Below are 26,405 nucleotides of genomic sequence, written 5' to 3' on the forward strand. Positions count from 1 at the left end.
AGCTAGGCAATCGAGAATGGGCTATAGCGATTGTTTGCATTAATGGCGAAGGTCTAGCCATCCCTCCGTTCTTGGTGGTTTAAGGCTAGAATGGCTAACTTATAGCACTTCGATAAACACACTGCTGCTTAAGCAAAGGGTCCATATCGGATGCTAGTTCTCAATGGGCACGAGAGTTCCGAATCGGCGGCATTCCAGGAGTATTGCAAGGCCCACAACATATGATGACTCAGCGCGGGGTACGATATACGAAGCAGCTTGTCCGTTATTCACCTTGACGTAGAGGGTGGCTTAAAAAACGAGTCTTCAAAGTCGAATATATGTCCTGTGCCTTGATAGTATACTCAAAGCTCGATGATGAGATGAAGAAAGAGGTGGGGCTTAGTAGTGCCCATGTGATTTGCTCAGGCGCAGTTTGGGCTTTCAATACATTCAGGCAGCAAAGATGCGTCAAGTATGAACGAATTAATAATGCTTCGGTGTGTAAGTTTCCAGATCTTATAAAAAAGTTCCATGAACGATTCCAACGGTCGCAAAGTCGACGGTGAGTAGGACTGCTGCCAGTCTGAAGGGGTATCTCTTCTCGTAGTATCCTGATTAAGATACAGGATGAGCAGATTGACTTTGCGACGAACTGCATGATTCAGGCCCCAGTGCATTTAGGCCGCTGCGCGAACGCTTCAAGCCTGCAGCTTGATTTGTGTTTGACTGTCTGTCGCGTCACAGGTCGATGAAGCCATCGTGGAAGCCGTGTTCGAGTGGGATGTGAAGTAGATTGGATGGGTGATCCTTCCTGGCTAATTTTCTTCTGGGTGACTTGATGCTGAATTGAGCCAAATCAAATCCTCTAATCACCCTATACGCCTACTGCTAGCCGCGAAGCTTTCGAGCTTGAAAAGAGTGGAGAAAGTACCCCGGCAACACTATCCTCAAGGTCATAGGTTGTAATCAGAAGTGGTCATGGTCTTGGTGTCATTTGACAGCATTTTCTCCAGACAGCGATACAACGAATGTCAAGAACTACTCAGAGTCCACTTGTATTCTACACGAGATATCTTTGAGCTGGTGAACGCTAATGGTGAGGGGCTACCCGATTCCATTTAGCCCTCAACATCGGCAAACCACCTGTGCGCCAGTGCTTCACGAGCAGTAATCCTCTTAGCAGGATCAAAATTTGTCATTGCCCCAACTAGATCCATAAAGTCCTTATCGAAGCCCGGTTTCTCAACCTTCCAGAGGCGAAAAGGCTTGCGTCGGTTCTGCTCGTTGAATCCGCTGCGGACCACCGTGAAAATCTCGCACCACAGGCTCTCGGGGCCGAGGTAGCGCAACAGCGCATCGAATGTGTCAGGTTCAGCAAAGTAAGAAAGTTGACGCTCCAGAATGATAGAAAGAGGCTCCATCTCAGGCTCTTCTATCTCTTTGGCGGAGGGGGCAAAGATGACGGTCCGGGAGAGTACGTATATACACTAATAGGAAATATTAGTCTTATAACACTATATATACACTTGAGGGCGATGCGGAGGGAATGGCCGCAGCAAACTTACAACTATACCATAAGAAAACATGTCAGAGGGTGAATTCACGGGACCTTGGGCATGAGCCTCAGGGCTGCGCCAGAGCTGATTGCCAACCTGAGATCCCACGATGTCACTACCAGGAGGTACATACGCAGCATCTTCGAGATCAGCAAAGCTGAACACTCTTTACAACGATATTTTCATCACCGTTCGTATAGTTAACTAGAATATTGTTTGCTTTGACATCTATTCAGGGTCAGTGCTTTACTGTAAGCGGAATTATTCATGGTAGAGGACGTGCCCGCATGAACGATATTTTTGTCATGCAATGCTGCAAGACCACGAAGAGCATCCCGCAGGATCCGTTTCCTTGCAGCGAGTGGTATTTCCTTCTGGGCGAGGCTGAGCAAGTGGTCGGTGGCATAGTCGTATATGAGGATCGATTGCTCGGGGATACTGTCGCGCATGAGTCGGAGATAAGAGCTGCGCTCGTGCGCAATGAGATATCTCTGCATATCGCAGGCTGGCTCAAACATCGAGGGGGGGACCTCCTTGAAGACAAACTTGTGTCCGTCATCTCTGCTGTGTTTCAAAAACGAAATAAGCCTGCTGAATGAGTGGGGACAGGGAGATAATGGAAAGCTCAATCACGTACGAGGCAAGATAGACTTTCTCCGGTCTATTGTCTTTCTCTTGAAGCACGCAGTTAATGGTATACTGACGACCAGACTCGCTAGCCAGCCTTGAGCCTACAACTGGCTTATTTATCTTGTTTTGTGCAGGTGCAGGCATTGAATCGTGAGATTGCATCGTACTTTGCGACCGTACAGGTCCGGTTGAAAGGCAGGACACGATGACGTGAGGGAGCGGCCGAAACCTTGGAAGCTGGGTTGCTGGGCGACGTATTGCATTGAGAGTTATATGGCTTTTAAAGAGTAGTCATGAGGTCTGGAGGAAGAATTGGACGTTATTAGGTCTAACCCCAGGCATTACTACAGATGATGGGCAGGTTGTTGGTAAAACGATTTTCAAAAATATGCACATACATGTTATAGCGATCTCCTATTAGCCGATATTTCCTATATAGCGATAATTTTGAGGCCACGCTAGCTTTTTATATGTAATTTTTGACTCCTTTACAATACTACGATATCGTTCCGTAATATGTAATAAAATCGTTATATTTTGTATGTGTAAAATGGCTCGGCAGGGTATTACAATTGAGCAACGGCGTGCCTTACGCCTACGCAGAAAGCCTGTATACAGTGGTTTTAGGAGACGTACGGTCATAAAGTAAGCCAGTCTACTATTTCTGAGTCCTTTAGTGCCACTTTTGAGAGGCTAGATACTGAAGCCGGAGCTGTATTAATGTCTGCCCTTCGTATCCGTTCTGGCTTTTAGCCTGAGGTCCTTTGGCATTAGCAGCTTCGAGTTGAAGCAAATAGGGCGTTTACTATAGGTGAAATCCTTCGAGAAAAGGCTCGAGAAGTCTGGCATCAACTCCCTCATTATAGGGAGAAACCTGAGCTAGAATTTAGTACTCGGTGGAAATTTCAAGAAACGGCATGGTATTCAAGCACGATTTCAACATGGCGAAGTAGGGTCAATTCCTGATGTAGAGGAAGCGATGGAAGGGCTACGGCTTATTACAAAGTAATATGAAGAGAAGGATATATATAACATGGATGAAACTGGATTATTCTAGCGTATGAGACCCTCGAGAGGTCTCCTTTCTCAGAGTATTCTAGGCGTCAAGAAGATAAAGCACGAATAACAGTTATTTTATGTACGAACGTAACAGGAGGAGACCGAATTCAACCTTAGTTTATTAGAAAAGCTAAAAAGCCACGAGCTTTACAAGGAATCAATATTTTAGGAATAGGAGGCAGCGTATGGAAGCATAATCCGAAAGCTTAGAATATAACAATCGTTATGGTCGAATGGCTTCAAGCTTTATATCGCCATATAGGGGGACGACAGGTTCTTCTTATGATGGATAATTTCAGTGCTTACATTACAGGAATTGAATTACACCCTCCTCCTTCGAATATTCAAATTAAATGGCTTCCTCTAAATTCAACAAACCGTACGCAACCTTTAGATCAAGGGATTATTCAGAATTTCAAGGTCTATTACTAGCAGCAACAGCTTCTCATAATGCTCTCTTCTTTTAATAAACAAGAAGATCTATATTTAATTATCACACTTCGACATGCAATTTGATAGGCCCTTTAAGCTTGGAATACAGATATTACAAATCAAACGATATATAACTGTTTCCTTAAGTCAACCCTTATTTTGACTACCTAGCTGACTTCTATTCCACTATGTAAGAATATTGATATTTTATTCTAAGATGTTATATAGGCTAGCAAAATCCGTAACGCCATGTCACTAAAAAGCTTCTTAAACCCTAATGAAGAGGTAGAAGAAGAGGATACGACTACTTAAGAAAATATGATTCTATAAGAGGTAATCCAAGAGCATTTAGGCCTTCTGACCGAAGAAGAAGGAGAAGAGCCAGAACAGCCTTTGCTAACACTATAGGAAGCTCGCTTGGCTCTTCAAGTTCTTGTAGAATATACAGAAGGATTGAACAAGCTTGGAAAATCATATTCTAGGGCCTTAGAATGCCTTACTACTGATATTAAAGCCCTAGTATCATTGAGGCAGCAGAGTATCCTAGATAGTTGGTTTACATAGTCATTTAATATAAATCACGTGTTTCTAGTATGCTGATATTTCAATTATAACGATATTCAAGTGTTGTTAAAATTACATCGCTATAATGTCATACTGACATTCGTTGCACTCAGTTTGCTATCAAACTCAAGAGCAAACTTGGAAGCCTAGGAGCATGAACGATAGCTCTAAAAGCTCCTACGAACCTCTATGATTCATTACATGTCATCGCTCTTTAGTTACCCATAAGATTGGTTAAGTTATGACATAATTTGTCTATGACATAATTTGTCTATAGGGGTACTCTGACCTTGGACCTCCTTTTACTTCCTATAGGCTACGAACCTAAGAGATGGTTCTATGGGATTCTCTTACGTCGACTACAGTTACCAAGCCTGGTAATCATGGAAAGTCTTGGAAAATGAGAGAACTACACTCCTTTAGCATAAATAGGATTGCCCTTTCCTTAAGAAAGGGCAAGCAGACAATACAGTAAATGTAAGGACACAGGGAATACGGCTCTCCGTAGGTGCATATGGGAGTGCGAGTCGGAGGTGATGCTGTATTCTATCCTATAGGTCTACTACGAAGGATACAAAAAAGATGAAAGGGGAGCTTATAGCTTCCTACCCCTTATGTACCTAAATGGGGTCCGACTCGGCTAGGCCTTAGCGTACCGGTAGATCCACTCCCGTCTGCCGCCCGAATCGACCCCGACCCTAGAACATCTATGCTGCTATACTACTATGTCGCCTATTCCGCGTTGTCTTACGGGTCCGAGGGTACCCCGTGTAAGGAGGCATCCTTACATTACCCCCCCCCTTGAGAGAGTGCTTTGTCCTCAAAGCGCGTGGCTCCGTGTGCCGACCGAATGGTAGCCGAGTGTCGGTATGGTCTAGGTAGTCTTTGTTCGAAGATCGTGGTGCTGAATGCGTCCGTGGGATGGATCGCGGAGCGTGCTTTGTTCCTAATAAAAGCGGATTGTTGAGGTCCGAGTTGGCACCGTATAGTATCCAGTTGTGGTGTTGCGCGTCGCGAGTTTCTTAGTTACTGTGCGCGCGCTACTACTCCTCAGAAATTCATTGTTCTAAGCGGTTGTTATGGAGCAACCGATTCCACCCAGGATTCGAAGGCTTCTTTTTACAACAACACCGCCTACGAACCCTCCTCCCGAATCCAGTAAGTAGCCCCTCTTGTTCGTATACTGTATACTAATCTGATTGTTTCATAGGAAACAAAACAAACCAGACGACCGAGTAGGTGATGATTGCGCGCCGACGCGTAGGTGATAACTTCTGGGCTTGGGGCTGACGGTTTTGTAGGAAACCTTTTCGCGAAGATGCCCGTCCTGCTGCCCCCCGGGGCCCTCCCGGCTGCGTACCGCGTCCTCTGTATGAGATGCGTGCGCCGTATTGGGACACCCGACGATGCTCCCATGGAGCACGAGTGCGTTTGGAGCGAGAAAAGCTCCAAGTGCGCCTACTGCGTGAAGCAGAAGGCACCATGTGTGCCGGTGAGTTCTCGGGTGCTGTTCGGTCTGGTGGTTGGTTTCCTGTGCTGACTTTCTGGGGGATAGATTCTCTGGTTCCTCGAGGAGGAATATGCCGCCATCGTCGCCGCCGAAGCGGCCACCCCTCCCGTCCCGGCCACCACCCTCAAGACCTACAAGGAGGTCGCGCGCGTGGCCGACCTCTCCAGCGCCGCCATGCCGGCCCTGCGCTCCCCCTTTGAGGGGGCGCAGTACATTCAGGGGCTGGCCACCCTCGCTGCCATCAAGGTAAGTTTTCCCCTTTCTGTTGTTCTTGTTCTGGGTCTGACTCCTAGGTAGGACCTCGCCGCCGCGGTGGAGGGGTTGAAGGAGGATACGGGAAGCTCCTCGCGGGGCAGGCCCGCGCCGTCTCCTTGCTGGGGACGGTGGATAAAACCACCGACAAGGTGGGGAAGGAGGTGAGCTTCGTGGCGACTGCGGTCGCGAAGGTGGAGAAGGCGGTGGGGAAGTTGGCCGGGGCTGTTGCGGTGGCTCCCCGCAATGGCGGGAAGAGGAAGAGGGGGGAGGAGGAGGAGGGGAATGGGGAGAACCCGATTGGGTGAACGGGCCCTGTGCCGGAGGGAACTCGGGCGTGGTCTTTCGCGTGGGGTCACTTCGACCCTTCGTCTCTCATGGTGGTAGCCGCTTGTTGCGACGCCGGTGAGACGTTTGGGAAGGGTGGCTTCCGCAAGGGCTACGGCTCTGAGGGTGCCCTGGCTTAGAGGGTGTTTAGTTTAGTGTCGTAGGTAGCAACGACGCTGTTTTCCTCTGCTTTGCCGTGCCTCTCGTGATCGTAGCTTGGTTTGCCTGTCTCCCATTCCGTGATCCAGCCGGGTAGGTCCTGCGGTGGTCCTGGCAGGTTTGGGTACTCCGCGTGGAACTCCCGGATTTTGTAGGGGGAGTTCTTAAAGTTTGAGGCGGGGTACCATTCCGGGTCCGGATCGTATCCGACCCAGGATACCTGGTATTGAAGTTGTTTTCGCCGGATCCTTACGGCGAGGATCTTTTCGACCTCCCACTCCTCTAGGCCGTCTACGACTTCGCTGCTTGGCTCAGGCGCTGCTTGACCGGGCAGCGGGTTATTCGGAGCCTTGATGAGTACGTCTGGAGAGAAGACATCGTGTATTTGGGAACCCTTCGGTAGGTCTAGTCGGAAGGCGTGTCCGATTTGTTCCAGTACCGTATAGGGTCCGACCCATTGTTGCCCCAGCTTACGGCTAGGGCGGTGATTTTTCAGATTCTTGGTCGATAGGTAAACCTTGTCTCCTACGTCCCAGTCAATGGCTCGTCGGCGTCGATTCGCGTATTTAGACATATCCTCTTGTGCTTTGGCCATGTTCTCCTTTGCGTAAATCCATGCGGAGTGCATGCGGTTTGCTACTGCTTTGGCTTCCTTCTGGTTCATGACTTCCCTAGGGGTCGTGGCTTTCGGGGTTTCCCAGTCCCAACTGGTGCGCGGATCAGTTCCGTACTTGAGTCGGTAGGGGGTCATTCCGATCGAGGCATGGGGAAGGGTCATTTGCACCCGATCCATGATGGGAATGAGCTCGCTCCAGTTATCCTGGTAATGTGATACGAAGGGCCTCAGTCTCTGATCGATATACCGATTCATGATTTCCGTCTGCCCGTCGGTCTGCTTGTGATAGGCTGTCGACAGCTTGATCTTGACGCCGATGATCCGGCAGAACTCGTGCCAGAAGGATGACACGAATTGGGGTCCGCGGTCACTGACGATCGATACCGGGGTGTGCCCGAATCGATATATCCATTCGATGAACAGCTGCGCCATTTGTCGTGCATCTGTAGTCTTATAACACGGTATGGTCACCGAACTCTTCCCGAGGCGGTCCATAAACACTAGGATGCTGTCGTACCCGTGCTTGTCCCTTGGGAACTCCTTGAAGTCCATCGTAAGGTGTTGCATAGGGTAGTCGGGTACCGGTAGGGGGTGTAGAAAGCCCTGTTGCTTTGTGACATTGGTGTGCGAAAGGCGGCATGTCGCGCAGTTACGCACATACCGTATGCAGTCTGCTTCCATACCGACCCAGCGATACTTCTGGGCAAGCAACTGGTAGGTCTTCCGGCCGCTGGGGTGCGCCGTCGACACCTGGTCATGCGCGTCTCGGATGAGTTTCGTACACAGCTCGGTGTGGCGGTTCACACATAGGCGGTCTTTGTACAGGAGGAGTTGGTCGGCTAGGGCGTACCCATCCGGTAAGGGTTGTTTCGCGCGTGTCTCGGCGAACGACTTCCGGTTGTCTACGCATAGTGCCTCGATCAGATCGAAGGGCATCTGCGCCTTTGGGGGGTCGATGGCATTGATCGATGCTACATAACTGTCGGCCAACTCGGCACTGATACGGGGGTGTAGGCGGGCAGGGCCAAGCAACACCCTCGCACGACTATCCAACTTGACTTTCTGTTGCATTACGAGGTCTTGGTCTCTTCGGCTCAGAATATCAGCCTTCAGGTTATTCTTACCTGCCGTATACGTAATGTGGAAGTTGAAGTCGGATAGTAGTTCCATCCATCGCACCTGCTTCGCGGTGAGAACCTTCGTCGTCATGAAGTATTCGAGCGAGCGGTGGTCCGTATACACCTCGACTCGCTGCGTAACAGAGGCCAACTCAGGTCTCCATTTCGCGAACGCTTTCACGATGGCGAAGAGTTCCTTGTCATGGATTTCCCAGTTGATCTCATGGCCGGTAAGGACGTGGCTGTAGAAGCTCACTGGGTACCAGAGCTGGTCCGGGTGCTCTTGTGATAGCACGCCGGCGACGACTCCGTCTGAAGAGTCGGTCTCTAGCTTCGTAGGCAATTCGGGGTTGAAGTGGTGTAGTGCCTGCACCGCTAGTAGCTGCCGCCGTAATTCTTCAAAGGCGTTCTCACATTCCTCAGTCCATAGGAACGGCTCCGAGGGGCTCGTGATGGTAGTCAGGGGCTTCGCGATCTTCCCGAAATTGCGTATGAACTGGCGGTAGAACCCACAGAAGCCTAGATAGGATTTCACACCGGTAACGGTGGTCGGTCGAATCCAGTTTCGAAGGGGTTCGATCTTGTCGGGGTCCGCCTCGACACCGGAAGTGGTCAGTATGTAACCCAGGTACTTAGTTCGGGTAACATTGAACTCGCACTTCTTGAGGTCGGCTTGTAGCCCTGCCTCACGAAGGCGCTGTAGGACTTTGTGTACGTGCTCTATATGTTCCGTAGGGTCCTCGGAGTATATGAGAATGTCGTCGAGGTAAGCCGTACAGAAGTCGTCCAAGTATTGCATGAGGACGTCGTTCATGTAGCGCTGGTACGTTGCGGGGCCGTTGGTCAGTCCGAACGGCAGCACCTTGCACTTATAAGATCCATATCGAGTCCGAAAGGTAGTATACTCTTCGGAGTCAGGGTGCATTCGTATGCGATGGAAGGCTTGTCGGATATCTAGTTTCGTGAAAATCTTGGCTTTCGACACCCGTCCAAGTAGTTCGTCGATGCGCGGTATAGGGTACGGATCGTTGCGGGTGAGTCCGTTCAGCTTGCGGTAATCAATGCAGAACCTCAGTTTGCCGTCCGCTTTCTTAACGAAGAGTATAGGGGACGCAAAGGGGCTATTGCTATTGACGATGAAGCCTTTCTCCAGGTTCTCCAGCAGGTATTGCTTGGTAGCCTTAAGCTCTTTGGTGCCTTGCCGGTAGAGCGGGGAGAAAGCGTTTGGTAACGGCGCCTCTAGCTGTATCTTATGATCGTATACCCGGTGTGGTGGTAATTTATCAGATTCCGATTTTGAGAAGACGTCGGTGTACTTTCGGTGCACAGGCGGGAGTTTCTCCTGGATGAGTGATATCGTCTCGTCATCCTCTTCGGATTCTTTTTCCCGAATGATCTGATCGATCTCGTAAAGGCTGGTCTGGAAGAACTCGGCATCGCTTCGCATCATCTCGTGGTGGAAGGCGTTTGCACCGATCTCGCAGATGTGCACCGGCGTGAAGCTTGGTACAGGCTTCGCCGGTGGCAAGAAAGGTACCCCTGGGATCTGAGGTGTACTCGGGGCAGTGTCGGTGGTCATTCCGGAGTCCGAAATTATCACTTTCATTTCCATCGAGCGTCCGCCTGCGCGGCGTCTGTCTTCGTGGTGGATTGCGGCATCCCTACGATTCGCATCCGACTGGTGAGAAGGATGTCGAATGGACGTTTCGCGCGAGTGGTAGGGCAAGGTGATCTCCTTGCTCCAGCTAGGAGTAGGCGGGTACTCCTTTGGCCATACTAGCCGGCTCTTTGCAGAGTCGAGTAGTATTCGGAAGCGGCTGAAAAGCTTCCTCCCAATTATCACATCTTGCGCTCCAAGGTCCAGGAGCACAAAGGGGCAGTTATATATTCGGCGTCCTTCGACTGTTAAGTGCAACCGAATATACTCCGATACGTGACTTTGGATTTTTCGCTGAAAACCACGTATGGGTACAGAGTAGGGCAGTTTCCGTATGGGGCTCTGAAGCGCCTTCGACAGTCGTAGCGCGAAGGGCTTGTTGATGACGAGGTATCCGTTTGCTCCTGTGTCTGCGAGAGCCTTCGTTTGCACACCGAGTCCGTTCAGACTCAGCGTCGTGTCGACTAATAACTGGGTTCCGCCCAAGAGTTCTTGTAGGTCGAGATCTCGCAGATCACATTTGCGTAGACCTAGGAAGGAGCCTTTCCCTAGGCCTCGTCGTTTTCCTCCAGGGACGCATCCGATTGGAGTTCGACTGCCTCCTCCCACTGCTCTTCGGGTTCAGGGGCTTCGCGGTCAATCTCTTTGACTGTGGGGTTGAGCGGGCACCTGTCCTGGAAATGACCGGGCTTCGCGCATTTGAAACAGTTTCCAGACGCAGCCGGCACGGCGGTCCGCACGCGACCTGTTATGTCCGGCTTGGGGGCGGTGGGTATGAAAGGAGTCCTCTGGAAGGAACCCAACGGACTTCTTGTCGTCTTCGGTGGTTGGGTCTTGGCGGCCTCCACAGGCGGGAACCTGGATGAGCCGAGGCGGGCCCGTCCTGGGAAGCTCGACTCGCCGCTCTTGGACTGGGAGCTCAACTCGCCGTTCCTGCGTCGCTCTTGGTCGAAGGCGGTTAAGGCTCGGACCATGGTGAGGTAATCGCCTTTCCATTGGTCCTTCACGACCGCCACGCGGCTGCGGAATTGCGGTGTGAGCTTGTTCCACATATACTGAAACCACTCCGATTGTGATACTTGTCCCGTAATCGCCGCACTTTGGAAGCGGGCTTTGAACTCGGGGAAGGTTTCGTGTAAGTGACCCTTTTCGCCCATCTGCATATCGTCGAATTCGTTCCGGGCCTGTTCGGTCTCATTACCCGTAAGGTAATATGATCCTAATAGGTCCATCATTTCGTCTGCGCTCTGGAAGCCATGCGTATCCGATAGGTATTGGGGTTCCAGATATTTCTTTGCCAGGCCGGTCGTAGTTCCCCATATCAACGCTCTTCTCGAGACGTCGGTAGGGTAGTGGTCCTCATTGACTACAAGTCGGTCCCGAATGGACGCGCTCCATTGCATAAAGGTATGTTCTATCCCATCGCTGAGCGGCGTAATCTTCTCAGAGATGGTGGATTTCTTGTAACGGTTCGGAGGGTCCACGGTGTACTGTCGGGGTAGACCCGGGATTGAAGGAGAGCGCGCATTGTCGACAGGTGGCAGTCGAACGGTGCCGGGCGTGTTTCGCATTGTCGGTGCAGGCTGTTCGTCTTCGTCGGCCTCAATGGTGCGCACTGGGGCGTCGGCAGCCGGTGGTGGCGTAGACGGTATTCGGGTCTGGCTAGCTACGAGGCTGGCTACCATCGCCTTGAGCTCCCACATCTCGTTCTCGAGGTTCGCTATGCGATCCGGGGGGCTTTCGGATGGCCCTGCGGTCGTGCCCGCTGTGGCGGTTTGCCTAGTTGTCATTCGTAGCGGTTGACCGTCATTGTCGGGTGGTGGGTTTTGTGTCGTCTTGCGCGACATCTTGATTCGGGGGTGTATCGAGTCGCAGTCGATACGGAAGAGTTTGACTTCCGGTAGCTCGTAGCTATCAACACTCTTGTTCACAATTGCCTCTGTGCTTGAGGGGGTTCTTTAGGATCTCGTATCCTATTCGGCGCCAACGCGTCGGCGACTTTACCAGCTTGCTCTGCAGGATCAAACCCTGATCCACTGGCTGTCCGTGAGTTCTCTGGGGTCACGGCTATTTGGAGTCATCAGGTCTCTACTTCGAAATGTCACCGAGTCGCGGTCGGTGGTGTTTCGACAGTTCTCCTGAGTCGTTCCGGTTGTGGGATATTATTTAGGTACGGCCGTCCCCGGCAAGCGTGATCTTTTTTGTATAATGTAAGGACACAGGGAATACGGCTCTCCGTAGGTGCATATGGGAGTGCGAGTCGGAGGTGATGCTGTATTCTATCCTATAGGTCTACTACGAAGGATACAAAAAAGATGAAAGGGGAGCTTATAGCTTCCTACCCCTTATGTACCTAAATGGGGTCCGACTCGGCTAGGCCTTAGCGTACCGGTAGATCCACTCCCGTCTGCCGCCCGAATCGACCCCGACCCTAGAACATCTATGCTGCTATACTACTATGTCGCCTATTCCGCGTTGTCTTACGGGTCCGAGGGTACCCCGTGTAAGGAGGCATCCTTACAGTAAATCGACTATCACATACTTCCACGTCTTTTCCACGCTTCCAAGCATTCATCTTGTTACTCCTTGTTTCTGAAAAGTCAGTGAGGTGTTAACCTCTGACTTACCCCTGAGTTCCCAGACTCAACATTTGTTGCAACTTGTCTGAACCACTTCACTACATCACACACCTGATTGCTGCGTTGTGGAATAGTCTAAGCTACGACCCTTTGGCTCTGTTTTCTAAGACAGTGTGTTGTCTTAGTAAATTCATCCCTTCCTTGGGTGGCTAGATTCTCACATCTGGTGCACCCACCATTACAGCTAGAAACTGGGCTAATAACCAGCTCAAAAGAGCTGGGGTTGAGGCCTAGAGGGTAGAGCACCTCTGGAAAAAGAGGGTAAAAGCTCTTCTTCAAGCTAGCAACCTAATTCCACTAGAGGATCGGGACCCAATTCGGGACCCAGAAGCTGCTAGAGTGAGTGCGAGAGCGAGAGCGGGAGTGAGCGTTGGAGTGAGTGTGGGAGTGAGCGTGGGAGTAATGAAGTGATAATTTCTTACAATTATTGATATATGTACCTTTACATACAAATTACTATGTAATGGTACTTATAGCCTAATATTCCGAAACCGAGCACATCGCTTCTGCTCATTTTTGAAACCGCGCGGATCGCTTCCTCCAACCTTGAGCGAAGCGAAAATTTGGTCACGACGATTACTATTCGATTATTCGATCGAGGAAGCAGAACATCAACAAACCTTCATTAAGGAACCATATCCAGGAACGAAGCATTACGTATCAATACGTAGGACATAAAAAATGGCGCCTCCACCAAAGCAACGGAAGATTGCCATTGTGGGCTCGCGATCAGTTGGTTATTTGCCATGTTGATTCCCTTACAAACCTCACATGTGCTAATGATGATATTACAGGCAAATCTTCCCTGACGGTCCAGTTCGTCGACGGACATTTCGTGGAGAGCTACTATCCCACGATTGAAAATACTTTCAGCAAAGTTATCAAGTACAAGGGCCAGGAATTCGCAACAGATATCATCGACACAGCTGGTCAGGTGAGCAAGCATCTCCGTTTCACGTGATATCATTATGTTTTTGAATTATATTTTCTAACTGTTGCTCCAGGATGAATACAGTATACTTAATTCCAAGCACTTCATTGGGATCCATGGGTATATCCTGGTGTATTCGGTTGCTTCGATGCAGTCGTTCGAGATGGTACAGGTCATCCGTGACAAGATTCTGAACCACTTGGTATGGTCCCTACCAGCATGCCACATACAGAGAGCGCGGACATTCTAACATTTGTATTAGGGAACTGATTGGGTACCGGTCGTCATTGTCGGCAACAAGAGCGATTTGCGACCCGAGCAGCGCCAGGTCACTGCAGAAGATGCCAAACAGCTGGCAGAGAAATACTCGTGTGCGTGGACGGAAGCTAGCGCGCAGTTCAATGAGAATGTCACCAAGGCATTTGAGTTGATGATTGCACAGATCGAGAAGTCACAGAATCCAAATGAGCCGACGGGGGGGAATAAGTGCTTGGCTATGTAGAGACCTGAGGAATGATTATGTGTTGGTCGGTACATACACCGTGGCAATTGAGGCATGGCCGTCCTATTAGATAGGTTGGAGGGTTCAGCGGAGTTATATATCTGCCTCAGAGCCCCCCATGAGTGTGGCCTTTTCCGACTTGAAAGGAGCATGGCACAAGAGATTTGTCAAGCAGGTCCCGAAACCCACAGGCCAACTCTACCTCATCTCTATGACAAACTCGGCTTTACTGCAATAGATAGGATAGCTCAGAATAATAAAGCAGAGGCAATGTTCGCATCGCAAGATCCGTGTTGTTAATATTTTTGATATCTGTTTGTCAGGCATGGCAGTATCGATTGATCGAGTTCAGTGCTACTATGCATTGCCAAAGCACCTAAAAGACAAGTATAAATCTTTGGATAGTGTATGTTTGACTCGCAGAAACTTTATCACTTCTTATTTATTATTCGTTGTGAGCGATTACTCCGCACGAGTCAATATGGTCTTCCAAATCGTGGTTTGAGAACATGTGACGAGCTGCGGGACGTGGTGGTCCTCCCACCTTGAATTTACCCCACCAACAAAGGCGGCCAAAAAGATTCCACCCACCACCAAACAGACAACAACTTCACCAGCACCACAGCCTTACCCTCATTGTATCGGAAGCTCCGAACGTCGCAAACATGCTTGACGTATTCGACTTCATCGTCGAGAAGGGCGGAAACCCGGAGCAGATCAAAGAGTCGCAGAGGAGGAGGTATGCGCCAGAAGAGGTTGTGGACGAAGTTATCGTGCTGTATGAAGATCACCGCAAGAGTAAACGCGCCCCACGAATCCACACCTCTCGAAGATCATACGCTTATACATTTCAACAGCTCAGTACTCAGCGACCCAAGTGAACACGAAGATCAATGAAATACAAAAGCAGATCGGTGCGAAGAAGAAGGTTCGTTGTGATAGTTCAGACAACCAGGCGCGGGGCACTTTGGAGGCGCAACTGACCACCGATTTTTATTAGGCCAAGGAAGATGCATCTGAGCTCATGGCCCAGAAGCTTGAGCTAGAGAAAGAAAAGAAGGCAAAGATCGAACTTGCCGGTGAGAAGGACGTTGCACTGAAGAAGAAGATTGCCACCATTGGGAACATCGTCCACGAGTCTGTGCCTGTTCACAACAACGAGGTAGGGCTTTCAGATACTTTATTTGGTGTAGAGTATCTAACCGGACAACAGGACAACAACGTCGAGCTGCGAGCGTGGGCGCCCGAGGGATTCTCTGTCGAGAAACGCGACGTCCTGTCCCATCACGAAGTCCTGACACGCCTGGATGGATATGACCCAGAAAGAGGTGTCAAGGTCGTTGGCCACCGTGGCTACTTTCTGAGAAACTGGGGTGTATTTTTGAACCAAGCCATGATTAACTATGGTCTTCAGTTTTTGTCGGAGAGAGGATATACCGCATTACAGGCACCTCAGTTTATGCTGAAGGAGTATATGGCAAAGACCGCTCAGCTTGAACAGTTCGATGAAGAGCTCTACAAAGTCGTGGATGGCGATGCTCAAAATGATAAGTATCTTATCGCGACCTCCGAACAGCCGATATCAGCCTTCCATGCCGATGAGTGGATTATGAACAAGGAGCTTCCTATCAAGTATGCTGGTTTCAGCACTTGTTATAGAAGAGAGGCTGGCTCGCACGGTCGTGATGCCTGGGGTATATTCCGTGTTCATCAATTCGAAAAGGTAAGGCAATCCCCATTCCAAAGAGACTTCTGTGCTAACTTTGTGTTTAAAGGTTGAGCAATTTGTTCTTACCGACCCAGAGAAGTCTTGGGAGGCATTCGAAGATATGATCACCGTTTCCGAGGACTTTTATAAGTCGTTGGGCGTGCCATACCGCGTTGCCGCCATCGTTTCTGGTGCCTTGAACAATGCCGCAGCGAAGAAGTACGATCTGGAAGCCTGGTTTCCCTTCCAAGGCGAGTACAAGGAGCTCGTGTCTTGCTCGAACTGCACGGACTACCAGTCGAGGGCACTTGAGATTAGATTCGGCAACAAGCTCCAAACGGATGTCAAGAAGAAGTATGTCCATGCTCTTAACTCTACACTGTGCGCAACCGAGCGCGCGTTGTGCTGTCTGCTAGAAAACTTCCAAACCGAAGATGTAAGTTGCCCACGATTCCAATCACCTCCGAGAAAACCACTAAATAGCATCTATAGGGATTCACCGTACCCGAGCCACTCCGAAAGTACCTACCTGATGCTCCTGACTTCATTCCATTCACCAAGGAGCTTCCAAAGGATTCCACTTCGCAGAAAGCGAAGGCGAAGGCCGAAAAGTCTGGTAAAGTCGCGAGCGCTGTTGCTGGTGGGGCGGCAGCTGTTACAGAAACGTTGAAGGACCTAAGCACCTGAAAAGCTTTCTCTTTACGGAATAGAAATATGAAATCAACGGCAGAAAGATTGCCTGGTTTGTTTTTATACTTCAGAGCTAGATTTATGCTTGACGTACATCAATAGAAAGCTACCATGTTATGAACCTTGACGATTCGTCTCATAATCTCAATTGAAATCTTGACTTACGTATGGATTATAATCCCATGACGTTAATGTTACATCTAATCTAACGGCGCTGCCAAATCCATCGCCTCCACTCCCCCTTGCTCTCCTTCACTCACCTCCACCCCCCATTCCACCCATTACACACAATTTGCATATGCCGTTGGGAGCTGCTATCCAACGACGCAGCTGCTTTTATATACGGAGCTGCTCTCGAACCAACTTGTAGACTTTGCGCTGTTTCGGAGACTTGATAACTTTACGTATGGTCTGTCCAATCCATCTGGATAAAGCTGGGAAAATGACTGATTCCCCGGCCCAAGCAAAGCAGAAATATACAGCCCCGAGGGATAGAATAAAGAATCGAAAGTCTAAGTCCATTTCCGTGAGTTGCATGAACTTCGCCAACCACTTAGAAGGATCGAACAGCATGTATGATGAAAACAGCAACCCTGTCACGATCGTAACGACGAACGGGACTGTATTTGCGTTAGTAAATCGTTCCTGCGTATTTACTTGAAGGATAAACTTACGGTTTTGTCCAATAGCCTGCCTGAAAGGTGGTCCAACGCTTAAAATTATACCAGAGAGAATATACTGGAAACAGGACACTAGAAAAAGTGTCGTATTCTGGGAATTTTCGATATTGGACTTCTCTTTTTCCAAGTGTGGTGGGATATACCTGCCCGCCGGTCAGTTATGGGCCGAGGCCTAATATGAAGGGTAACATACCAAGGTTGCCACTGCACAACTATGTACCCAATGGCTTGGATCAAAATGCATATTGATATCTGCCCAATAAGTGGAACTAATACTTTGCGAGACACAAGGTTGGCTGTAGGACGCCTATTGGAGAGTATCCGGTAAGGCCCGGTCCAACCCACTGATGAGGCGGTTAGAACTGTTCGCATTGTAAAGGGGTGCAACTTACTGAAAATTGCAATTGGGAGGATTAGAACCAGATCAATGAAAAGAAACTATGGCAATTAGTATTACTAAACATTCATTGAATTTGAGTAGTATCATACCTGGAAATCCCCCAAGTTAGATGCGGTGGCGTATAGGAAGCTGACGGAAGTGAATTGAATTGCGGAGTATAGGCTCATATATTTGAAGCAGCTGAAGCTGGTAACTAAAGCCGCACGTCCCTCTCTATTCATAATATTAGTAGGCAAAAGGGGCAGGTCAGTGGATCTTACTGAATAACCTCTGGGACACATGTGATGTCAAAGATTCTGCTTGTGAATGGGGCTGCAACCGAAGCCTCTGCCTCTGACAGGGAGATCCCAACATCAGCGGCTTTCAGTGCTCCACAGTCATTTGCCCCGTCGCCACAGAATCCGACACAGTAACCGATGCTCTGTAGTTTTTCTACTAGTTCATGTTTTTCGTCAGGGGACATCCTAGCAAAAACTTGGCCTCCAACAAGCATCTCGAAGTACTGTCAGCAAAAGTATGTGTCTTTGGACATTTCATCACGAACCTTTTGGATGACTCCCGGAGAAGCAAAATCAATCATCCAGCGAAACACATCGCCGCTGACAGCTAGAGAGAATTTTTTGAGGTTTGATATATCATAAGGCAATGAGGCGTCTCCTTCAGCGGGAGGTGGAAGCGGCTATAAAAATCAGCGTTTGAAACATGGTTATACTATTGGGGGGGCATACTGTAAGCGTTCGACCATCCAGTTGGTATATGGGGTTATCTATGCTCTCCCAGACCAAACGAGAATTTGGATCTTGGAAATGCCCTGTCACATATCATTAGTGGTTGTAAGCTATAAAATGTTCCTTCGGATAGCGACTTACCTTCAGCAAAATGAGGGACAAAGCAATGGGCAGTTTTGTCGATTAAAGTGCACTCTCTTGCAACGCTTATAGCGGTTAAAATATTGTCGCCGGTGCACATAAGCTTCCTTATCTGGGCCTTTTCAAGCACTTCGAGAACACCTTGAGTGCTTGGCTTCAATTTGTTCTCAAATATGATAAGACTAATAAAATTAAGTTGCGATTCGGCTTCGCTCCTTTTCATCCTTTGTACCTTGACCCAGCTCAATTTAGGTATGTGTCTCCGTGCGCAGGCAATGACTCGGAAACCTCTATGGGTATAGTATGTCAAAAGCTCGTCGTAATCATTAGGGACTGGTCTGAGTTAGGCAGTTTTCTCCAAATACACATCAGTGAAGCGACCTACAGCTTTCAGGTCGGCAGATATCCTTCATGCACTCGGGAGCACCCTTGACATAAATATCGACCCCACGAGATCCAAAATTCCTCACAATTACACTTGATCTCCTCAAGTGAGACGCAAACTCGAACGACTTTAAAATACCAAGCTCAATGGGAGTCGACTGGAACCGCTGTTAGCAAATAATCCTCTAGCGCATGCCAGTATGCAAGGCATAGAAGGCACTTACATTCTCTGGGCCATCAGGTTCACGAAGGCCATACTCCAGCTCCGTGGGGGGCCTCGCGGTTGAAGGTGAAATGCCTTTACTTTCATCATCGTCAAGCTCGCCTGAGTTTTGCTGACCTTCTTCAAATGACCATCCAGTGAACTCAAACATCTTCAAATCCAGAGGATCACCGACTAGGCCGGCCTCAACTGATCTCAGCGAATGACACGTCGACATAGTAAAAAGTGTGGCCTTGTGGGTGTCGTAATCTACCGTAGGATCTCGTTCGTATGAAGCTCCTGGAACTAACGATGGTGCATCAAGCAATATATCGCTGAATCTATTTGCAGGGCCCTCCACAACACGCACCCCTAGAACGTCTAGTCCTTCCTCCGTAAGTGTGCCTGTCTTGTCAAAGCACATAAGATCAATCTTGCCCCCCACATTGACTCGTTGCGGGCTAATGCAGAAAATCTGCTTCTTTCTGAGGCGCGATAAAGCAAAGTTTGTTCCTATAGTTAGTGTTGCGGGTAAGGCAGGGGGTACAACAATAGTAATAAGGTCCAATGCGCGAACAATTATCAAATGCCAAGCAAGTCCCAGTCGCACAAAGTTGACGAAGGAGGCGGTGAAACCAAGTAGAGCAATTCCACCCATGACCGAGATATATCGAAATGAGTCCTGGTAAAATTTGAAGCCTGATGGTTTCGGGAAAAGCATAGACCGAACCAGCGCTCCTTTGGTCGTATTGAATCCAATGCGAACGGCCATTGCAAGGCCCACTGCTTCATCATCTTTGTCATCCTGAGGTCGGCGAGCACGAATGATTTTGGTGCCACAAAATAGGAAGTGTTTGCTCACTTCAGGCGCGACCGATGTTGCTGCTAAATTCATGTATTGGAGCGACTCGTCCGTGGCCGGCGTTTTCGAAACTGGCACTGACTCGCCTAACACTGTTAGTAAGATGGGAGAAATCTCGGTATACATAACTCACCAGTCAGCATACTCTCATTTACAATACAGTCGCCAGATATTAAGAGGCCGTCGCATGGAAATTGTGATAGTACTGGATCTGTTACTTCGTAAACATCTCCAGGGACCAATTCGCTTGACGAAATATAGCGCCCTTAGCCAATATCAGCATCATCCAGTGAGTATGGTAGGGGAACTTACAGAAGCCATTACGGAGAACCCGTATATCACACTCGAATCTCGAGATCTCTCGTAACCGTTTCATGGTCTTCAAGTGTTAGTTAGTAGCTGTGCTTGGATTTCGACAAGAAAACGTACCGAACGGGTTTCAACAACAGTGGTTGTGATACTCGCAACCGAGATGACAAATATGCACATGGCGTAATAGTAGTACTCATCAAGAGACCACAAAATGATACTAGCTATCTGAAAGACATAAAATGGGTGAAAAGCCTGGCAAGTTAGCTGCAGAAAAGGGTGTTATCTCGGAAGGGACCAACCTCGTCCATAAGTAGCTGGGGAATAGTCTTCTCCTTGATGTCGATAAGGTTCCTTCCAAATACTGCTTCACGGGTATCTTTTTCTTCGCCATCAATCCCAACCCGGATAGACTTGACATCGACCCAGGAGGGATCCTTCCAGCTATCAATTGATATAAATCTTCCTTTGAAAGGATGGAAGCAGAATCTCATATAACGATAATCAAGAAGCCTCAATTTTGGCAAAATGGGATCATCATCTTCGTATGATGTTTGACGATGCTTTTCCGCACCAAAGACGGTTGAAAGTGGCTTCTCATAGTCGATGATATTTAAATCTTGGATAACAAATTCGCCCCATTGATTCTGTAGCAATCATTAGCCCATGCAAATTGACGACGTTGCGGTGATCATACCTCAACAACCACCCAGGAGCAATCGCGTAATGGGGTCGGCGATCCAGTCAACCAAACCTGCCATTTGGGAATCCAGCGGAATAAAAGGTAGGCCAGACCGAATGTTATTACGCATATAATGCCATAGACAATATAGCCCACCTGACTCGTCCTAAAGCCGGCCACAACAATCGTTAAGTCCTCATTGACGATATATATCCTTTGGCTCACCTTACCTCGACCGTGCGGATGGCTCTCAGATATTCCACTGTCGCTCTGAAGTAAACGGTCATGTACAGAACCCCGGGAATAATTTGACGACATGCGTCTCATTGACAACTCCCCGGCTTCCAATCCTGCGGAATCCTCCTCGTAGAGATCCCCCTCGTAGCCATCTTCATGGTAGATGTCTTCTTCATCTTCCAACGCCTCCTCGTCTCCAGCCGCAGTAGCATGCCACTGGGCATCATCTGCAGGCTGCAAGTACGTAAAGCCAGCGGTGGAATCTGCTCTTGCTCTGTGATGGGCAAATGATGTGACGCTTGTGGGCACGCTCTCGGACATGGGGCCCGAAAAGATCTAGATATATGTAAGTATTTGCAGCCTTTATAGAAAGCCGGTAAAACTACAGACCTCATCATGTGCCATTTCTACATCGCCCATGAAGCTCGAGGAGCTTAAATTTGAATTACGTCTGCGAATGGAGCGATAGCTCTCATTTGAAGGGCGGGGAGCCTGGGAGCTCCTGCGCCCTGAACGCGCAACTGACACAGGATCGGTGGAATCCATTGTGATGTCAGATGCCGCGGGGAGTTGAAATTTATGCCAATGAGGCCTCCAGAGCTATTATATCATTTTGCAGAACGTAGAAAGATATCATATTACTTTGAAAACAACTTTGTTACTCCACTTTGTCCCTTCTGTACGCGTTCTAGGCTCTAACCGAGAAGAGAGATCCAGCCAGGTTTATCTTGTTTGTGGCGATTAGCGATAACGAAGATTGTACCCCAAAAATCACATGATTCGCCTTTGACCCCACGCCTAGATCTTAGACCATTTTTTCAACCCAACGTGAAATTCGGCTCGACTCTGAATTCAACCACATCAAACTTCACCGTTCCCAACGACATCTCACCACCCCCAACCCCACCTTCTTTGTACTATCCAAGAAGAACCACACCTTGGACAATACAACACCATACTCGTCGTCCTCAAGTATAACAGTATTGAAGATGTCTGAACCCATTCGCAACAAGAGAATGGACGGCGTCCCCACCGCCCCGTATGTTATCGGCGCTTTGTTGCAAACGACGTGTTGCGGCGGTAACTGACGATGTTTTTTTTTAGGACGCCACAAAACACGCCCGCGAACAACGCTCCTATTTCATCCCATGCTCAGCAGCCAGGTGTCTCAAGCATTAAAGAAGGTATATACATGTTCATACCATTGATATTGTGAGTATTACTCTAACACTCAGCACCAGAGGAATTTGACAGAGCCGCTGCCGCCTCAATCTTCGCACAAAACCCAAAGCTTGTCCAGATGATTCAAGGAAAGCTCAGCTCGCTGGTTGGCCAGTCATCAGGATACGTCGAGTCACTGCCAACACCTGTACGCCGCCGTGTCGCTGGTTTGAAGGGTGTCCAGAGGGACCACTCAAAGTTGGAGGCCGAATTTCAAGAGGAGGTCCTACAACTGGAGAAGAAGTACTTCGAGAAATTCACCCCGCTCTACCAGAAGCGCGCCGCGATCGTGAATGGTACCGCCGAGCCCACCGAAGATGAGATCAAGGCTGGCGAGGAGGGCGAGGGAGAGGAAGAGAAAGACAAGTCAGAAGCTGCCGTCAAGCCAGAAGAGACTACGGATGCTATCACTGGTATTCCAGAGTTCTGGCTCTCTGCCATGAAGAACCAGATTTCTCTTGCAGAGATGATCACTGACAGAGATGAGGCCGCCCTCAAGCACCTCACTGACGTGAGAATGGAATACCTCGACAAGCCTGGGTTCCGTCTGATTTTCGAATTCGCCGAGAACGACTTCTTCACCAACACGACCATTACGAAGACATATTTCTACCAGAATGATAGCGGCTATGGCGGTGACTTCATCTACGATCACGCTGAAGGCGACAAGATTGACTGGAAGGCCGGCAAGGACTTGACTGTTCGCATCGAGAGCAAGAAACAGCGCAACAAGAGTAAGCTTGTATTGAATTTGCATTATAGGTGCGAAACTAACCCTTCCCTAGACACCAAGCAGACCCGCGTTGTCAAGAAGACCGTGCCTACGGAGTCATTTTTCAACTTCTTCTCTCCTCCAAAGGCACCGACGGATGAGGACGATGATGATTCTGCATCCGACATCGAGGAGCGCCTCGAGTTGGACTATCAGCTCGGAGAAGACATTAAGGAGAAGCTCATCCCGCGTGCCGTAGACTGGTTCACCGGAGAGGCTCTCCAGTTTGAGGAGATGGATGATGATTTGGAAGAACATGATTTCGAAGATGACGATGATGAAGAAGATGACGACCTTAGCGAAGACCACGATGACGAGGATGAGTCTGAAGAAGATGTATGTTTTGCTCCCGCCCATTTATCAGCCGACATCTAACAAAACAAGGATGACAATGCCAAGCCAAAGCAGGAGGCTGCCGAGTGCAAACAAAGCTAAATCGACTGATATCTCACCTGGTTGGAATACTACAAAACAGCGATGGCACACCCCCGCCACCTAGTTACCGCCCAGAGCAGAACAGAATCAGCGTCAGAGCCCCAGTCCATCATAATGGACGTTCCGCATGAGGCCTTGCAGTAATTATGGATTGAGAATTTGCATAGGTGTTTGTTTTACTGGAGATTTAGTTTTGGTTTCGTTACCGCTAGATTTTAATACGCTACCAAACTCTAGCAACTTTATTAACGAAACCTCAAAATACTTTGTTTATTCAAAGATACATCTGTTGCAAACTAGTCCAGCTGCTACCCAAGTCATAGAAAAGTTTGTAGCTAGCGATCGATCCGATAAAAGTAAATACTTGCCTTTGACGTACATGCTTTTTGCCAAGGACACATTATTTGAATATTGTCACGTAACATATGAGAAAACTTATTACTGGGAGGTTTGACTTTTTATAATAGTGTAAATGCGACGAAAGCGCTAAAGCAGGTGGTTGAATAATACTGTGTGTGGCAAGATCTCACGAAGTCGAAAAGAAGGAAGCGTTCTGCTTTCCCCATAACCCCGCCATACCCCTCCCCTCCACACCACAGCTTTTGTTGGCCTCTGTAATCGCAATGCGACTGTTTGGAATTTTATAGCCGGAACAAAAGAATATAACTAAACAGTGGCAATTGCATTAATTTTTAGCCATTTTCTTCCCATCAAAACTATGCGCGCACAAACTAGCCCAATTTACCCGTGAAAGGCTTTGTAGACCAGGGGCGGGGCTGGGCGAGGGGTTTCCTGGGCCTATGACGTGGCTGCGATTGCGGAACGACTGGTCGTAAAAGTATTTGGGTGGAGAGTCACAACCACAACCCGCCTGTCCCTTCTTTCTTTTCTGTATATTTCACCTAAGCTTTCAAATATACCATTCACCATGGCGACTCCTGCTCTGAACATTGTGGCCCCTTCGGACAAACTCAACATGTCAATCACTGCCAGCCACAGCGTCTCTACGTCGCCATCTGCGACATTCCATTCGCCGTCATCGAGCTTTGGTGGCCCACAGGCGACACGGGCAGCGGCCAGCGCAGCAAAGCCATTGAAGCCATTCGATACTCAGGATGTCAAGATTTTACTCCTGGAAAATGTGAACGAAACTGGAATTGCCATTCTGGAGAGTCAAGGGTACCAAGTCGAGGCCATTAAGACTTCGTTGCCCGAGGACCAACTGATCGAGAAGATTCGGCGAGTAACCACGGCCCCAGATGGCTACTGCACCTTGCTAACTCATCTGCGATGATAGCAACGTCCATGTTATCGGTATTAGATCAAAAACAAAACTCACGGAGGCGGTTCTTCGGGAAGCCAAGAACTTGATTGTCATCGGCTGCTTCTGCATCGGAACAAACCAGGTCGATCTCGAATATGCCGCAAGACACGGTATTGCAGTGTTCAACTCCCCTTTCGCAAACTCGCGAAGTGTTGCGGAACTTGTTATTGGAGAAATTATCTCCTTGGCCCGCCAACTGGGAGACCGCTCGAACGAGCTGCACAACGGCACCTGGAACAAAGTGAGCAACAAATGCTGGGAAATTCGTGGCAAGACTCTGGGTATGGGCATAAATTCTTGAGTTTCCAGACACATCTAACCCTCCACAGGTATAATTGGCTACGGTCACATTGGATCCCAGTTGTCGGTTCTGGCAGAGGCCATGGGCATGTCTGTCATCTATTATGATGTCCTCAGCTTGATGGGGATGGGCACAGCAAAGCAGGTCCCTACCCTGAATGCACTGTTGGAGCAGGCCGATTTTGTCACTTGTCACGTACCTGAGCTGCCAGAGACCACAAATCTTATCAGCGTCAGACAGTTCGAGAAGATGAAGACTGGGAGCTATTTGATCAATGCCAGCCGTGGCTCTGTTATTGATATCCCTGCTCTCATCAACGCAATGCGCAACGGAAAGGTTGCTGGTGCCGCTTTGGACGTGTACCCCACTGAGCCAGCTGCGAATGGCGACTACTTTATAAACAATTTGAACTCTTGGACCGAGGACTTAAGATCCCTAAAGAACATCATTCTTACCCCGCACATCGGAGGAAGCACTGAAGAAGCTCAGCGCGCAATTGGAGTTGAAGGTCGGTAACACAAATCCAGAGCTCGTTGTATTGGTTGACTAATATAATGCAGTCGCCGACGCCCTTGTCAGATACGTAAACCAGGGTGTGACGTTGGGTGCCGTGAACGTGCCCGAAGTCAACCTTCGTTCATTGACCTTGGACGAGCCAAACCATGCAAGAGTAAGATACCAATGGCAATTACATTGACGCAAGTTGCTGACGAAATAGGTCATCTATATCCATCACAACGTCCCCGGTGTGCTGAGGAAAGGTAAGCCCCCCCAAGGAATCAACTTAAGAGTAACACGCTGACATTTCCTTAGTCAATGCGATCTTGGGAGACCACAACGTTGACAAGCAAATATCCGATAATAAGGGCGATGTAAGCGCTATCCTGTACTATTTTGCGGACAACCACTGATCTGAATGCGAATAGGTTGCCTACCTAATGGCCGATATCAGCAATGTCAACCTAAATGATATCAAGGAGATTTCTGATGCGTTAGAAAGCCTGCAGTGTAAGTTACTTTGTATCATGAGTTAGACTTGTTTCATGGACTAACCTTACCAGCTCGCATCCTGACCCGTATTCTGTATTAAATCATAGATGCTATCGGGCGGCACAAATATTTGGATTATTTTGCAAGGTTGGCGCGAGGTGCGAGAGGGGATGGAATTCAACACTTATAGATGAAAATTGTACCGAAATTGGATCTGAAGATACGCTTTTGTTAAATGGTATCAATCAACTATATCAAACTTTATTGCCATCTCATAAAGTCCTGATCGTGCTCTGCAATGGTACATATGGTGAACGTGGATGATGTACTCAAGACGAAGACTCGCAAGAAGGGTAGCCATCCTTGAAGTTGAGTTGATAGCGCAGTATTACTAAGCTTGTGCAT

At 48.7% G+C, this 26,405-nt stretch overlaps 8 protein-coding genes across 8 annotated transcripts; 5 read left to right on the forward strand and 3 right to left on the reverse strand.

Annotated features, from left to right (window-relative positions):
* Nucleotides 1-1,100: 1,100 nt before the first annotated feature.
* On the reverse strand, nt 1,101-1,568 carry VC83_00549 (uncharacterized protein; the record flags this gene model as incomplete). Its single annotated transcript, XM_024464240.1, has 2 exons — nt 1,101-1,469; nt 1,548-1,568. The coding sequence occupies 2 exons, from the start codon at nt 1,566-1,568 to the stop codon at nt 1,101-1,103; spliced, it is 390 nt and encodes a 129-aa protein (XP_024328622.1).
* A 118-nt stretch (nt 1,569-1,686) lies between these two features.
* VC83_00550 (uncharacterized protein) lies at nt 1,687-2,527 on the reverse strand (the record flags this gene model as incomplete). The annotated part of the gene is made up of 3 exons (XM_024464241.1): nt 2,176-2,527; nt 1,822-2,102; nt 1,687-1,766 (listed from the first exon to the last, which is right to left on the reverse strand). The coding sequence occupies exons 1-3, from the start codon at nt 2,328-2,330 to the stop codon at nt 1,687-1,689; spliced, it is 516 nt and encodes a 171-aa protein (XP_024328324.1). The 5' UTR covers nt 2,331-2,527.
* A 3,014-nt stretch (nt 2,528-5,541) lies between these two features.
* VC83_00551 (uncharacterized protein) lies at nt 5,542-6,293 on the forward strand (the record flags this gene model as incomplete). Its single annotated transcript, XM_024464242.1, has 3 exons — nt 5,542-5,715; nt 5,779-5,979; nt 6,027-6,293. The coding sequence occupies 3 exons, from the start codon at nt 5,542-5,544 to the stop codon at nt 6,291-6,293; spliced, it is 642 nt and encodes a 213-aa protein (XP_024328643.1).
* Nucleotides 6,294-13,057: 6,764 nt separating this feature from the next.
* RHB1_1 (GTP-binding protein) lies at nt 13,058-14,227 on the forward strand. Its single transcript, XM_024464243.1, has 4 exons — nt 13,058-13,237; nt 13,296-13,435; nt 13,506-13,634; nt 13,695-14,227. The coding sequence occupies exons 1-4, from the start codon at nt 13,183-13,185 to the stop codon at nt 13,932-13,934; spliced, it is 564 nt and encodes a 187-aa protein (XP_024328323.1). The 5' UTR covers nt 13,058-13,182; the 3' UTR covers nt 13,935-14,227.
* A 372-nt stretch (nt 14,228-14,599) lies between these two features.
* SES1 (Cytosolic seryl-tRNA synthetase) lies at nt 14,600-16,329 on the forward strand (the record flags this gene model as incomplete). The annotated part of the gene is made up of 6 exons (XM_024464244.1): nt 14,600-14,732; nt 14,792-14,862; nt 14,935-15,096; nt 15,148-15,657; nt 15,710-16,078; nt 16,135-16,329. The coding sequence occupies 6 exons, from the start codon at nt 14,600-14,602 to the stop codon at nt 16,327-16,329; spliced, it is 1,440 nt and encodes a 479-aa protein (XP_024328642.1).
* A 339-nt stretch (nt 16,330-16,668) lies between these two features.
* On the reverse strand, nt 16,669-21,503 carry VC83_00554 (uncharacterized protein; the record flags this gene model as incomplete). The annotated part of the gene is made up of 17 exons (XM_024464245.1): nt 16,669-16,952; nt 17,007-17,155; nt 17,206-17,356; nt 17,405-17,450; nt 17,502-17,625; nt 17,673-17,905; nt 17,957-18,091; nt 18,141-18,223; nt 18,282-18,614; nt 18,667-18,823; nt 18,890-19,815; nt 19,863-19,994; nt 20,042-20,108; nt 20,159-20,293; nt 20,341-20,685; nt 20,736-21,293; nt 21,348-21,503. 17 exons carry the CDS (start codon nt 21,501-21,503, stop codon nt 16,669-16,671), a joined length of 4,014 nt encoding a protein of 1,337 aa, XP_024328641.1.
* Nucleotides 21,504-21,802: 299 nt separating this feature from the next.
* Nucleotides 21,803-23,804, forward strand: VC83_00555 (uncharacterized protein). Its single transcript, XM_024464246.1, has 5 exons — nt 21,803-21,996; nt 22,062-22,141; nt 22,199-22,912; nt 22,964-23,286; nt 23,335-23,804. Exons 1-5 carry the CDS (start codon nt 21,947-21,949, stop codon nt 23,383-23,385), a joined length of 1,218 nt encoding a protein of 405 aa, XP_024328640.1. The 5' UTR covers nt 21,803-21,946; the 3' UTR covers nt 23,386-23,804.
* Nucleotides 23,805-24,240: 436 nt separating this feature from the next.
* SER33 (D-3-phosphoglycerate dehydrogenase 2) lies at nt 24,241-26,389 on the forward strand. The gene is made up of 8 exons (XM_024464247.1): nt 24,241-24,624; nt 24,683-24,990; nt 25,039-25,518; nt 25,571-25,680; nt 25,729-25,771; nt 25,824-25,882; nt 25,937-26,018; nt 26,072-26,389. The coding sequence occupies exons 1-8, from the start codon at nt 24,314-24,316 to the stop codon at nt 26,098-26,100; spliced, it is 1,422 nt and encodes a 473-aa protein (XP_024328639.1). The 5' UTR covers nt 24,241-24,313; the 3' UTR covers nt 26,101-26,389.
* The last annotated feature ends 16 nt before the right edge of the window (nt 26,390-26,405 follow it).

This window comes from Pseudogymnoascus destructans, assembly GCF_001641265.1.
Source record: "Pseudogymnoascus destructans isolate 20631-21 unplaced genomic scaffold scaffold_1, whole genome shotgun sequence".
Taxonomy (NCBI): Eukaryota; Fungi; Ascomycota; class Leotiomycetes; order Thelebolales; family Thelebolaceae; genus Pseudogymnoascus; species Pseudogymnoascus destructans.